The 12,368-nt window shown below is 42.5% G+C and overlaps 1 protein-coding gene across 1 annotated transcript in view; it reads right to left on the bottom strand.

Annotated features, from left to right (window-relative positions):
- The window catches only part of SPATA16 (spermatogenesis associated 16), a gene marked incomplete at both ends in the record, with an annotated part of 71,998 nt that extends 61,021 nt beyond the window's left edge, over positions 1–10,977 (bottom strand). Inside the window, 2 exons of the mRNA XM_079539521.1 lie at positions 8,338–8,949; positions 10,927–10,977. Coding sequence (XP_079395647.1) covers positions 8,338–8,949; positions 10,927–10,977 — 663 coding nt within the window. The remainder of the gene's footprint in view (positions 1–8,337; positions 8,950–10,926) is intronic.
- Between the last annotated feature and the right edge of the window lie 1,391 nt (positions 10,978–12,368).

The raw sequence follows: 12,368 nt of genomic DNA, 5'->3' as shown, positions 1-12,368 counted from the left end.
TTCACTACTGAATCCGAATGCAAATGTCAGGTAAGAAGAGCTAAATTTGCTTCCTGCAATGTGCTCAGCCGTGGGTTTTTTTAAATAATATGTACATATGATATTTCTGACATATTAGCTGCTTTATGAGGAATAGCACCAGGTTCTGTAACAGTAATGTATGTGTGGGGCATATGTGCTGTTTTGGGGATATTATTGATTATACAGTATTGATTATACAGAGCTGGCAGAGAGCCCAATGCACCTCAGATGTTCCAAGTTCTGAGGAATTATCCCTATTTCCCTTCCAAGAAAAGACAGTGTTTGCCAGAGAAGCATAGACCTGGTGAGCACCAGGTGAACCTCCAGGCTGCCTGCCCTCATGGTGGGATCAGCATTGGGTGGGAACCATCCTGCACTCTCCTCATCTCCATTGGGTCCATTTGGAGCCTCCTCTGTGTTAAGGCTTCACTTCCTCAGCAGCCCTTTTTGCAGGTGTCTCCGTAACCACACGTGTGTGAAAGGGATTTGGTGTCCATGTAGAGCAGAATATTAAAGAAATCCAAATCTAAATTGAGACTTCAAGTGCCCACAAAATTTAGAGGATAAAGCAATTTGGTTTGTTCTCATTTATAGCTGGATGCTGCTTTATACAAATAAACTTGATGTGAATCTTTCCCTCCCATGGAAGATAACGATGTTCCCTGCAGCACTCTTAAGCCAAAGTCATTCCTGTTTATTGGCATGGATTCAGATAAAGGCTTTACCTTCCCCCAGCGCAAACTCGGGGGTCTTTTTCTCGTAAATAATTTGCTTTGAGAGCACTTAAATCGGGAACAAAGGCTTTAGGAAAATGTCATCCGTTCGACTTCAGCTTAATCTGTGTGCCACGCCATAAATCAGTGCCTCTCATTACCAGCCTCTATTTCATGGAGTGCCCCCCGTTATCAGTGCTGCCAGGGTGAGAGGAGTGAAGAACAAAAAAGAAAGCAAACCCCCAAAGCTCTCTAATGAAACATATATTGCAGAATCAATATACTACAATAGTTTCCAAGGAACTTTATATTCTGTACTGTGTACTGAAGCCTCCTTTATAGATTGCCTTTGTAATGCAGGCTCTGTCAGCCCTCCAATGTGAGTCCATCCAAAATCAAACCAAAGCAAAAATGGTGTAAATATTCTGTATGAAAACTGAACAGTCAGACAAAAGTCAAAATGGATACGAGTAGCTCCTCTTGATAGGCTGCAGTTTGAGATGCCTGCTGCACTGGAAGCGGGAGCATCAGTCTTTTTCAATAGCATTCACGGAAGGAGCTGGCCAAAAGGATTTTTTTTTTTTTTTTTTTTTTTTTTTTAAATTTTATTTTTTGGTGGCAACTGTCAGCTGGTGTGATGTGACTGCATTGTAGCAAGATTTTGAGAGCTGTCATGATTGCTTGGAAAAAGCAATATAATTTCAGGCCAACTAATTGAATCCCTTTGATGCCAAGAGATTTGCTACCACTAAATCCAAACACAGAGATATCTCACCAGCACTTTTATTAAGGCAAACAATGTGAAAGGCTCACTCCACTTTGATGGACAGGATTATTAGGGAAAAACAATAATTTGCTGAAGCTGTATTTTCATGCCATTTCTGAGTATGGCATTAAAGATAGCTGCAAGGCTGGCTCTCCCCTCTGCCCTTACCTCAGAACTGTGGGGATTTGGTAAACTCCAACACGGATCTCCTCAGCATTATTGTCAGTGTGAGAAATGCGGCGCATTTCCACGCCTCAGGAATAAACAGAAATAAAGCTCATCCCTAAAGTAACCTAAACAGAATTCATCCTCCCCCTACTTTTTATTGTTTGGTTCACCTCTGTAAAGCTTTTCAGCATTTATATTCATTTTACACTGTCAAAAGCTGAACAGGAGTAAGATAACAAATGGTTCTGGTAGCAGCTGTCACCACCTACTGTCTGTGCATGCCTGTGTGAATCTCTAAATGGAAATAAAGTACTTTAATAACACATTTTCTCTAAACTGTCCTCATGGATAAAGTTCCTCTCAAATCAGCCTGTGAACGCTTTCCAATTCGGTGCCCGCTTCAGCCTGCGTCGTCGTCTCTCTCTGCAGAGCCCAGGTAGCGTGCAGCAGTGTGATTTAAGGAGAGTTCAGAGGGAAAATGCGTTAATGGTGCACCTTCTGCACCCGCTGCTCACCCGCACTTGCTGCTTTCGGTGTTTGGACCATCTCCTAACCTGCCTAATTTTCTCCTCGTAAATTAAGCTGATTGTCATTGCCTTTTTGGACCAGCTGGGAAGCACCCATAGCCACAAATTAAACGCGGATTGTGCTGCCCTCCCTGTTTCTGTAAGATCCCTTCCAGGAGCAGATGGCAGCTTGGGAGGATGAATGCCTTCAATTTCTCAGGGCCCTGGATATCACAGGAACTCCTCTTCAAACCAGGCTCTAAGGCATCGCTTCACAGGGAGAGGCAGGAGGTGGGATCACACTTCTGCACTGACCTTCTGTTGGGTATCTCAAGGCCTGTGATGCACTCGGGGAGCTGTGGGGATCAGATACCCAAGGGTTTTTAGCTGGCTCACTTTGACAAAAGCCCTTTGTTTCTCCAGGCAGAAGTGATGTGCCCTGAGCCATCTACCATATCAGTGGTAGAGCAAAAGACTGAGCTCGTATCTTTCATGATGAGCTCATGCTTCATGGAATCATTACCCCCCCAACCCCAGCTCATTCCCCCATGTCCCTCAGTTGCCACATCCCCACAGCTATGCCCACCTCTGGAGGCAGTGACTCCACCAGTCCCTGGGCAGCTGTGCATGCCAGTGCATGACAGCTCTTTATCATCAGAAATGTTTCCTAATATCCAACCTGAACCTCCCCTGGTGCAATTTTAAGCCGTTAGCTGTCATCCTGTCACCAGTTCCCTTCCTCCAAGTCTGTCCCAAGTCTTTTATTTCTCTTTTATTTTTCTTCCTCTTTTCCTACTGAGAGAATTACGTTGCCCTTGTCTGCATTTTGCAGTGTCAGTAATGCATGAGGCTTGCACGTGTCTAGGTCAATGAGGCTTTTGATTGTAAGTGACAAGTGGTGGGTGATTATTATTTTTAATCAACGGTTTGCTCAATGTTTACAAAGTACGAAGAAAATATTTAGCGCTTTTGAGCACTCGTCACCTCCAGGTAAATAACTGAGTAGCATGTGAGGAAGCCAATTAGAGTTAATTAGAAATTGACTGATCTGCTTTGGCACAAAAATGATTGGAAAATATGGTCTGTCCTTTCTGGAATAGGGATTTTGTTCTTGTACACGCACATCAATGAGGAAACATATTGTTTTATGGTCGGCGTGTAGTATTCCTTTGAGAAAAAAGCACTTTATAAGCCAGATACGTAACAGCACTTCAGGCAAGAAGAATGAGGGCATGAATCCATACAGACAAATAGTTGTGCAGTTCCTCAGCTTTATGTCATGGTGATGGGCATGCTGGAAATGCCTAGAAGATTAATAGATTCAAATTCAGTGATCAAAAGATGGGAGCGTGTCCAAATGGATCATTATAACAGATTCCCACTCTATCCCACAAGCCAGATTTGAGCCATCTGTAAGCTTCACATTCCTGGTCTAAAATCTTCTGCAGCCATAAAAGACAGTTAAGTATCAGTAGAAAAAAATCAATTTCTTGGCTTTGCAGCCTAAAAATATAGCAATGGCACTATGGGGAGAGGAAAACTGCTGATTATCAGGCCTTTTTGTGTTTTTTTTTTCTTTTTCTTTTTTTTTTTTTTATAAAGCAAGTTAAATGAGTAGGCTGTATTTGGGAAACTAATTTGTTATCAGAGGTTAGAAGAATATTTCTGGAGAGTAAAGTCAGCATCTTGTGCTCAGGTTTGGGGAATCGGTGACTGTCATCTTTGTTGTTCTCTGTCCAAGACTTGGTGTACTCTCAAAAAGAAATTTCAAGAGAACCTGGGCTGATGATAAAACAGACAATTTATGAGTCTGATTTTTAGCTCCAGAAAGCTGGTGTTACAAACGAATATTTAGCCTTTCACATGTTATCCCTTCTGCACTCAAGTTTCACGGTGTTAAAACATGCCTAGTCCTGGTACGGCTCTTCTTGGTGAGAGGAGGATGAGGAGATCTCTATGAATTTGCATTTTTTGCCCTTTCTATAAGCAGCTCCAATCCCCGTGCCCCTGAAAGTAAGGGATTATACAATGAGGGCTTCTTGCACCCCAAGAGAGGGTAGAAATGTGGCTGTATCCACCTTTCTGGAGCACTTAGTGCTGATTCAGCATGGAGCACATCCAAATATCCCCATCCTGTGCTGTTTCCCTGTCTACAGCAAGGGCTCAGAGAGAATTCTTATGCTTTTCCATTCACTGCTTAAAGTGAACCTCTTCTCCTGTTGGTATTTATATAGAAGATACTCATCTTTTGCTTCTCATCCTACATTAAGACATTGATAGAATGAATGCTTGTTTAAACCATACTGCCTAACTCTACACTGGCATGCTGGCAAGACCCTGATGCTGTGGCCTTTTCAAAATATTTTCTGCTTGCAAATACTGTTGCTTGCAAGTGTGGTCTTGCCATGGCCTTCTTTGCAAGCACTGAATCACAACATGCCCTAGGAAAGGGCCTGAAAACCCAAGGTACGTGAACAGAGATGGCAGTGATATTTAGCTCACGGTGCCCACAGCAGCCATCAGTGGGAGGCTGGGGCATGGTGAACATATCCCACTGATTTTTTAATCATGAGAGGGTTATTTTCAGAACAACAGAGTCTGGAATTTACAGGTACAGGTTTAAACAAATTGATGTTTCTGAAGTCTTTTATACTCCCTGATGTCATGAGTTAGAATGAGACAAAATCTGTGGATCCTTATGAAGGTTTAATGTTATTTCGTAACTAAGCTGTTAATAATTGGCTAGAGATTTTCTAGATATGCGTATACAGTTTCCATTGAGGTTTTAAGCTAGAGTCATTTCTCATACTCTTCCTATCACAGTCCAGATGTTCAAGTCCTATTTTTCTACGTTCCAACATATGGATGCCAAAAATTTAGGGAAATTTACAGTGTTTCTCAATGTAGCTGCCAAATATACCGTATTACTGAGCTAGGAGGTGGGAGACCAAAGACTGTTGCCCCAATTTCTTCAGCCCTTTCCTTCAGAAAGTATTTAATTCTTAAGCTCTAATGGTGACAGTTGTCCATGGGAGCATTATTTTTTCCTCTCCCAGGCCAACTATAGTGCAGCTCACTAACACTAGGTCCCCTCTGATTAATTTAATGGTAGCTAAATAGCATAGCAATAGAAAGAAGCCACAAATTCTTTTTTTGAGAACACTGCCTTCCCGATTTCCGTAGTAATCAGCAGTATGCTGCCCAACAGACACAAGTCTCTAAATTAAACATGCATTTCAATTTTCCCTTCTGCCTGATGGCTTTCCTTTTCTTGACTCTAACAACTCCAGTGCAAGGCTTTCAGAATTGCCTGTTATTTGTATGTCTGGAAAACAACACGAGCGAAAGAATGATAATACCACGTGGGAATATAGGTAGATCTAGAAAAGACATTTTCACTTAAAAATAGTTAAGAAACATAAACAAGGAAGCATGCCTTAGTGATACAGTTGAAATGTGAGGCCGTAAAAGTGCTTTTCTGGATTAGAGTCACTCATTTAAAATGCTGTGATGTCAGACTAAAACCTCGATTTCCTTAAATGTGAAAAATACCAGTCCACATTTTGCACCAGAAGCCACAACTCTGAATTCCTGACCTTTGAGATGTAACAGATCATGGTACTCTTTACCAACATTAAATGTGGAGGAATCTGTGTGTGTGTGTGTGTTTCATCAAGGAGCCGTGGGTAAAACAATCACAGTTTCAATCTCAGCTGTTTAAGTTTTCTGTTTTTCTCTGCATGGTCTCCAATTTGTCTATATCTGAATAAAAAGAGGAGTTGGAGCTGATGCAGAGAAAAGCAATGAACACGATGCAGAGGTTTAAAGCACATGACCTGGGAGAAAATACTAAAAGGTGTGAATTTATTTAATTTAGAGAAAACTGAAAAGAGATTTGCTGTGAGGTTGCACGCATAGAGAGAACAGGGTGGCTTATTGCTTTTCGTGACAGGATAAAGAACAAGTTGTCTGATGCTTTGCGGTATGGGAGATTTGGGAGAAAGGTTTATCACAGCATGCTGACATAGATGTGATGTCCATCTCAGTGAAGATTTTCAGATATAGAGCCCTTAGAAATGTCTTTCAGACATGTTCTGAGCTTACTTGGTTTTACGTCTGGGCAGAGTGGGATTGCAAGGCAGCTTGAGAAGCCCCGCTCTGCAATGTCCTGATTTCCCAGCCATTCCATTCTGGGAAGGAATTCTTTAACCTTTGCTCATTCCTTCCCCAGGATGTCTATTATGGGCCTTTCCATTTCCCTTTGGAACAGACAAGTATTCCTTTCCTTTCAACTGAAAAGTGTTTTTGTCCCCATCACAGCTCATTTCTGAATGGGGGGGGGGGGGGAAGCCCGAAAAGGATGTCACTTTCTGATTCTCCTCACTTGCTGCTAGAATACTTATTGTCTTAAAGTAAAATGCCTTCAGCAATATAGAAAAGAAAAAAAAAAAGGAATGTTTTAAAAATGCTTTTGAACTGAGTTTGGCAGTATGGCACTGAAACAAGTACAGCTGGCCCCTTTTTCAGAATGTCAAGTGCACAGCTGAAGTGATTGGGGTCACAATGGAGATGAAACATTAGGGAGAACCCAGAGAGCACAGCTCTAAGTCCTCCATTTTAATCACCAGCCGTATTCCTGTAAAGAGCCTGAAGTGTCTTTTCTCTTTTAAATTCTTACAACTACTAGAAAGTGATTTTTTGCATCCTGTATCACAGCAAAAGTCAAGCCATCACTCACACAGGGAATGTTAGTGCCTGGGTTAATTGTGAAGATATAGGGCATCTTCCAACGCTTGTAAGACAGCAATGCATGTGGAGGTACAGAGCTCAAAAGGCTCTGATGCTGCCTGATAAGAGCAGCTTTTGGCTGCACAGTGCCACTATTTAGCAGCTTTAGCATCACTAAAAATTGAGAGACTGATGCCACTGTTACATTTCATTCTGTACGCAAGCAAACAGTTTATCATAGTCTGTTCCCAGCAATTGTAATCCAATTTTTGTTATCTTACATTGTTTAAAAAAGAGAGGGAGAAAGATACTGTACGTCAATCTGATAAAAGTGTTTAAATAACTGGTGCTTTTTTGTGATTATGTCGGTTTTACAGCAGCATTATGGAAACACGACAGGGTAACTAAAATCTGATTACGTCTAAGTCCTTGCCCATTATGTGATTATTATGAACCATGACTTCTTCTGGCATGTTGTGAATTACATGGTCATAATGCAAGGGATTTCCAATATAATTAACTGAGATTAGCAGCACTAGAGAAATCTGGGAATAATGATACAACTTCGAACAATCAGTTTTACTGTAAGTGCTGTTAGCTCTGGCTTCCAGGAACCAGGAGGCTGCTAGATGCAACCATGACCCACCTATTGGGGGGTTCTCGCACCTTTTCTCTCTTTCTACCCTCACGGAATTAATTACCACCTTGACAGAGTCCTGGGAACCCTTCCCTTTTCTTTTCTTCTCTGTCTGGCTAAGGTTTTCAGAAATGTCAGAGGTTTTTGTATACCTCCTTTACGAGGGCTCAGCCAGAAACAGGGAAAGGCTCTGCTTTTGCAAACATAGAAATATCTACTTATTGGAGGGCAGATCAATTTAGGATAGCTCAAGTTTGAGCACTTAAAGACAGAAAGTCATGAAAGTCACAGATCAGTTTCAAAGATCATGGCCAAGGTCATATTATTTCTTTAGTGTCTCGGGCAGCCAAGAGATCCTTCTTGCCACAAAAACTCATGTGTGAACTCTCAACTGCAGAAGAAAAAGCTGGCTGTGTCCAGAGGGGTTGCTCCCTACTGGACTTGTCTATTCTCATGTAGAAAGAAAAGGATTTCTATGCAGATCCAATGGCAATCAGTGGGTTTTAGAGAAAAAGAGAGAAATGGTGGAGTTGCTGTCGGGAAAAATGAGGAAAACCAGACCTCGTGTTTAACTGAGAAGTTCAACATCCAGCGGTGCCTGGATGGCTGGGGTATGGTGGGAACTCTCCTGATTCGTTTGTCCCTGATACAGACCGGATTCAAAAGAGGAGCATTTCTTTTCCTATGGGCTCTAAATTCCTTCACCGAGTGCAATTCTATGATAGTACAGTTGATTCTATGATAAATAGAGTTAAAGCCCCAGAGATGTTTGGTTCTGATGGCTGCCTACCACCGTACCTCCAATGCGGTTGCGAACCGTCCCGCCGCCGCCGCGTAGTTCTTCTGCCTGTAATGTCTGCTGGCCTCCTGCAGGGCCGCCCGCAGCGGCTCGTCCAGCCGTGGCACTGCTCTACTGGTCGCCGCACTGGTGGCATCAGCACGGCCAAGGAGTGCTGCGGGCACCGCGAATTCAAAGGCGATCTCCTCCTCCTCAGCATAAACCAGCTCCGTTTCTACATGCATTAGGGTGTGCAGAGGAATATGAGACAGAGGGGCCGGGGTTAAGGGATTGCCAGCTCCTAATTTTGTTGCTTCTTTTTTTCCGGCTTGTTTCTCATTGTTTTCTGATTTCCATTTAGGGCTTGCTCTGCCTACATCATTACTTTGTTTTTCCTCCTCTGTCTCTGCCTCTTTTATTCTCTCCGTGATATTTCCTACTGCTCCATCCCCAAGGTGGTTTTTGACCTCTTGCAGTGTCTCTGGAATATCATTCAATTTGTTTGCTGCTATGCTTGACTCCTTGCTAGCCTGTGTTTGCTGAGAAGCTTCATTCTGGCCACTCGTGCCTAAGAAATCTTTTTGAAAGTCAGTGTTGCTTTCTGATTCCATAACTTGAGCAAAGAAAGAGTCCTAGGAGAGAATGCAGAAAAGTTAAAAATGCTCAAACATTGCAAAGCCAAAAAAAGTCTGCAAATATTTTCTCCACTCAGCACATAGTATGCAGCATTATGAGGAAACTCTTCAGATTTGGCATATCAGGCTCATGGTAATTACTGTCTCCGTCCTGTATAAGGGGCATAAAGGTTTTAGGCATCTTAACTACAGTTGATAGCTCTTTATAATGGATGTTATGTAGAGTAATGGTGTTGCACTAGTTTGTTGTACCTGCAGCAAGAAGGGAAAATATGGCTTTTAATCATAAGGACTACAAGAAAGAGCAAAAACCTATGACTAATTGACTTGTGTTGCATGCTCTAGGGAGCAAAACATCGCTGGGGCCTGGATTTTGAGAGCTGCTAAGCACGGTCACTGAGGCCAGAGAGGAGTGCTAACAAATTAGCACCTTGGCCGCATTCCAAAGGGCACAAGCTCAAAGCAATCTTAGCTTCAGCTATATTTGAGCAAAATTGCCAAAGTTGTTCAGAGAGCTGGTTGATACCCTCACTCAAGGCCACACTGGATGGGGCTCTGAGCACCTGATCAAGCTCTGGGTGCCCTGCATATTGCATGGGAGTCGAACCAGGTAGCCTTTAAATATGCCTACCTACTAAAACAACGGTATGAAAATTCAGATCTGGATTTGGGTTTTGATGTTTGGGTTTTTCACACTTTTCTTGTGCACTGTCTGCACAGAACACTGGCCTGTTGCTGGAGAAGCAGCCCTGCCCTATTAACAGCACAGGGAGCTGGCAGCAGCCTCAAATCAATGCATGAGGCAGAGCCCAACGCAGGCTTCTTCTAAACCAGTTCCTGTGCAAAAAGGAAAAGTGATAAGACCTGCACTGCACACTCATCATCACGCTCAGATTCAATGGAAGTTTTGATTTTCATCTGCCTTAGCAAGGTTGGAGGCACAGGGAATTTTCTTCTTAGTTTTTCCAGTAGTAATGAAAAGTGTGATTGTATAGCTTTAATGACAAGCATCTTTCACAATGGTTTGTTGAGTGCAAACACTCAACTTTTAACCTCGCGTTGTGGTTTAGCAGGCCCTCGTACATTTAGCACCAGATTAATGCACTTAACTATGGGCACAGACTGTACAAGGGAAAGATACATCATAAGTACATTTCTCTTTGTTCATAAAGAGATTTTAAACAGATTTTTAACTTGAGTCTGCTGTATTTGTAAAAGCTGCCAGAACGTGTCTTGGATGCTGTAGTACAGTGAATCTGTGCTGTTTAGGGCAGTGGCAGAAATGTGCAGAAGAGGGTAAAGGGGAGAGGTGACAGCATTTCAGGCTGTATGAGAAGTTGATACAGAACTGCCTGTGGAGAAACTTATTCTTCCTTCCATGGTCGCCAGAGAGGGAGTGAGAGGTGAGGGGATAATTGTGTGATTTAAGGTAATTTCAGAGGACTTTTTTCAGTGATGTGCTGAGCAATCACAGCTCCTACCAAGTTCAGTGGGGATGGAAAACCAATGGCCCTTCTCAGATAGTGCTCTGCACTCGTCAGAATAGAGCTCAAAGGAATCATATTTATAGCAAACTATTTTGAATGGTAGCAGTAAAGCAGCTGGAAAAGGCTAATGTACTTGCATCTGGCAGCAATTTTACCTGTTTGTTAGACACTCAGTCCCTTTTTAAACAAACCACAGCACAGTCTAAAGATTGGAAGCCTCATTTTCCAGCACTGGCTTCAGCACCAGGTAATTTAGGAAATTATGATTTATCTCTACTGTGCAGTGGAGCAGAGATCTTCCAGCCAGCCCCAGGTCTGGCCGAGGGGATGAGCCTGGTAATCTCAGAGCCACGTTGTGCCAACACTGCTGTCATGTAAGGGGCTGTGACATTGCTCTGTGGATAGCCCAGGCCCCATAGGGGCAATGCAGGGCTTTTACAACCTCTAGCATGGGACGTTCACTGGGAAATGAAAACTGAGTACCTACATCAGACAGAAGATGACAAGAATTTTCCTCTGAGCAGCCATGCTGTGCCATGAAGCACTTATGGCCGACCAATGGACTCTTCTGTTCACCAACAAGCTTACAAAGGAAAAGTCCAATATCTGATGGTGGTTTTAATATCGATGGCAAATTGGCTGGACCAAGCTGTCTTAAAAAGATCAGTAAATTTACCATGCAATAAAAAAAAAAGCAGAGCATGATCAGTGAAATACATTCCATTAATTGCTTTCAGACATTTCTCCAGTGGACCGGCACCTAAGATGAACTTTGTTGTATCAAGTGGATTTATGCTGCTCCTATTGTGTTTTTAGGTATTCAAGCTGATTAACGTGACTTTGCTTGTGCAATGGAAGCACGTTTTAACTTGGGCAGGCTCACTTTAATCACTGCCTCAGTATAAAAACACTGCTAGGGAAAAGCTTTTAGAAAATCATTATCTTTGTCAGTTAAGTATTTTCCTTAGACTTTTGTTAAAATGTCTGTTTTTGATTTTGGAAGCGTTCACTGTAAAATGCTCCTAATGAATCACTATGCAGGGGAATATAGAAAGACAGTTTAGTGCAGCAGTCAGAAGGAAACTAAACCTGGGGGCTCTCGGGAATGATGCTCCTCCTCAGTTCAAGCAGGTCCCACTTTCTGCATAGTGAGGGTTAATGCTGGCCAAGAGACCTCTGTCCATGACCCTACCAGCTCCCACAGCTAAGCATTTTGTTGGATTTGCTAGCAATGAAACCATATATCTTCAAATGGACAGGCTTACATGAAAGAAACAAAAAACATAAAAAGAAAAATGTTAAGATCATTTATCTTTTAAAATCTTCTGGTTTTGTCTGTTGCCTTCCCCATAAGGCTAAGAAAACCTTCTTGGGGAGAGTGCCCAGCCTACCAGATAACATAAACTTCCTTATGTGCATGATCTCGTGAACCCTATTGCTTATGCTTTTTGTTCTGTATCTAGCTTGATTCTGCTTTCAACACATTCTCCTATTATCTCACATCAGATTAGAGAAGAACCTGCTGATAAATCACACTGGCACTTCAGCTGGCACCGAGTTGTTAAATTCTTTGCCAGTTCTTTGATGATTCCCTTTTCCTTCTGAATTTAAACTTTGATTTCCACCTAAAAAAAAAAGCTTTTGTCCTTAAAGCTGTGAAGTAAAACCCTTCTAAACACTGAAGGCTGCGTATGGCAGTATTCCCAAATCTGCATATAGCAAGGCAGAACTGCTGGGCTGCATTCAGCATTGATTTAAATGCAGTGGTAGGAGAGGGGAATTTATTCTCATAGTTCTCAGTGAGAAGGAGGCTGCCTGGAAGCATCTAAGCAGCACATGGTGCAGCGCACAGCTGTGAGGGGCAGCTGGCTGTCCACTTGCACATTCTGCAGTGCTAATTTGCTGCATCATGCATTTGCTTGGTTTGGG

The sequence above is a fragment of the Tetrao urogallus genome, assembly GCF_951394365.1.
Source record: "Tetrao urogallus genome assembly, chromosome: 9".
In the NCBI taxonomy this organism is placed as follows: Eukaryota; Metazoa; Chordata; class Aves; order Galliformes; family Phasianidae; genus Tetrao; species Tetrao urogallus.
Note: the sequence above shows the minus strand (reverse complement) of the source record. Positions and strands in the feature narration are given on the sequence as shown.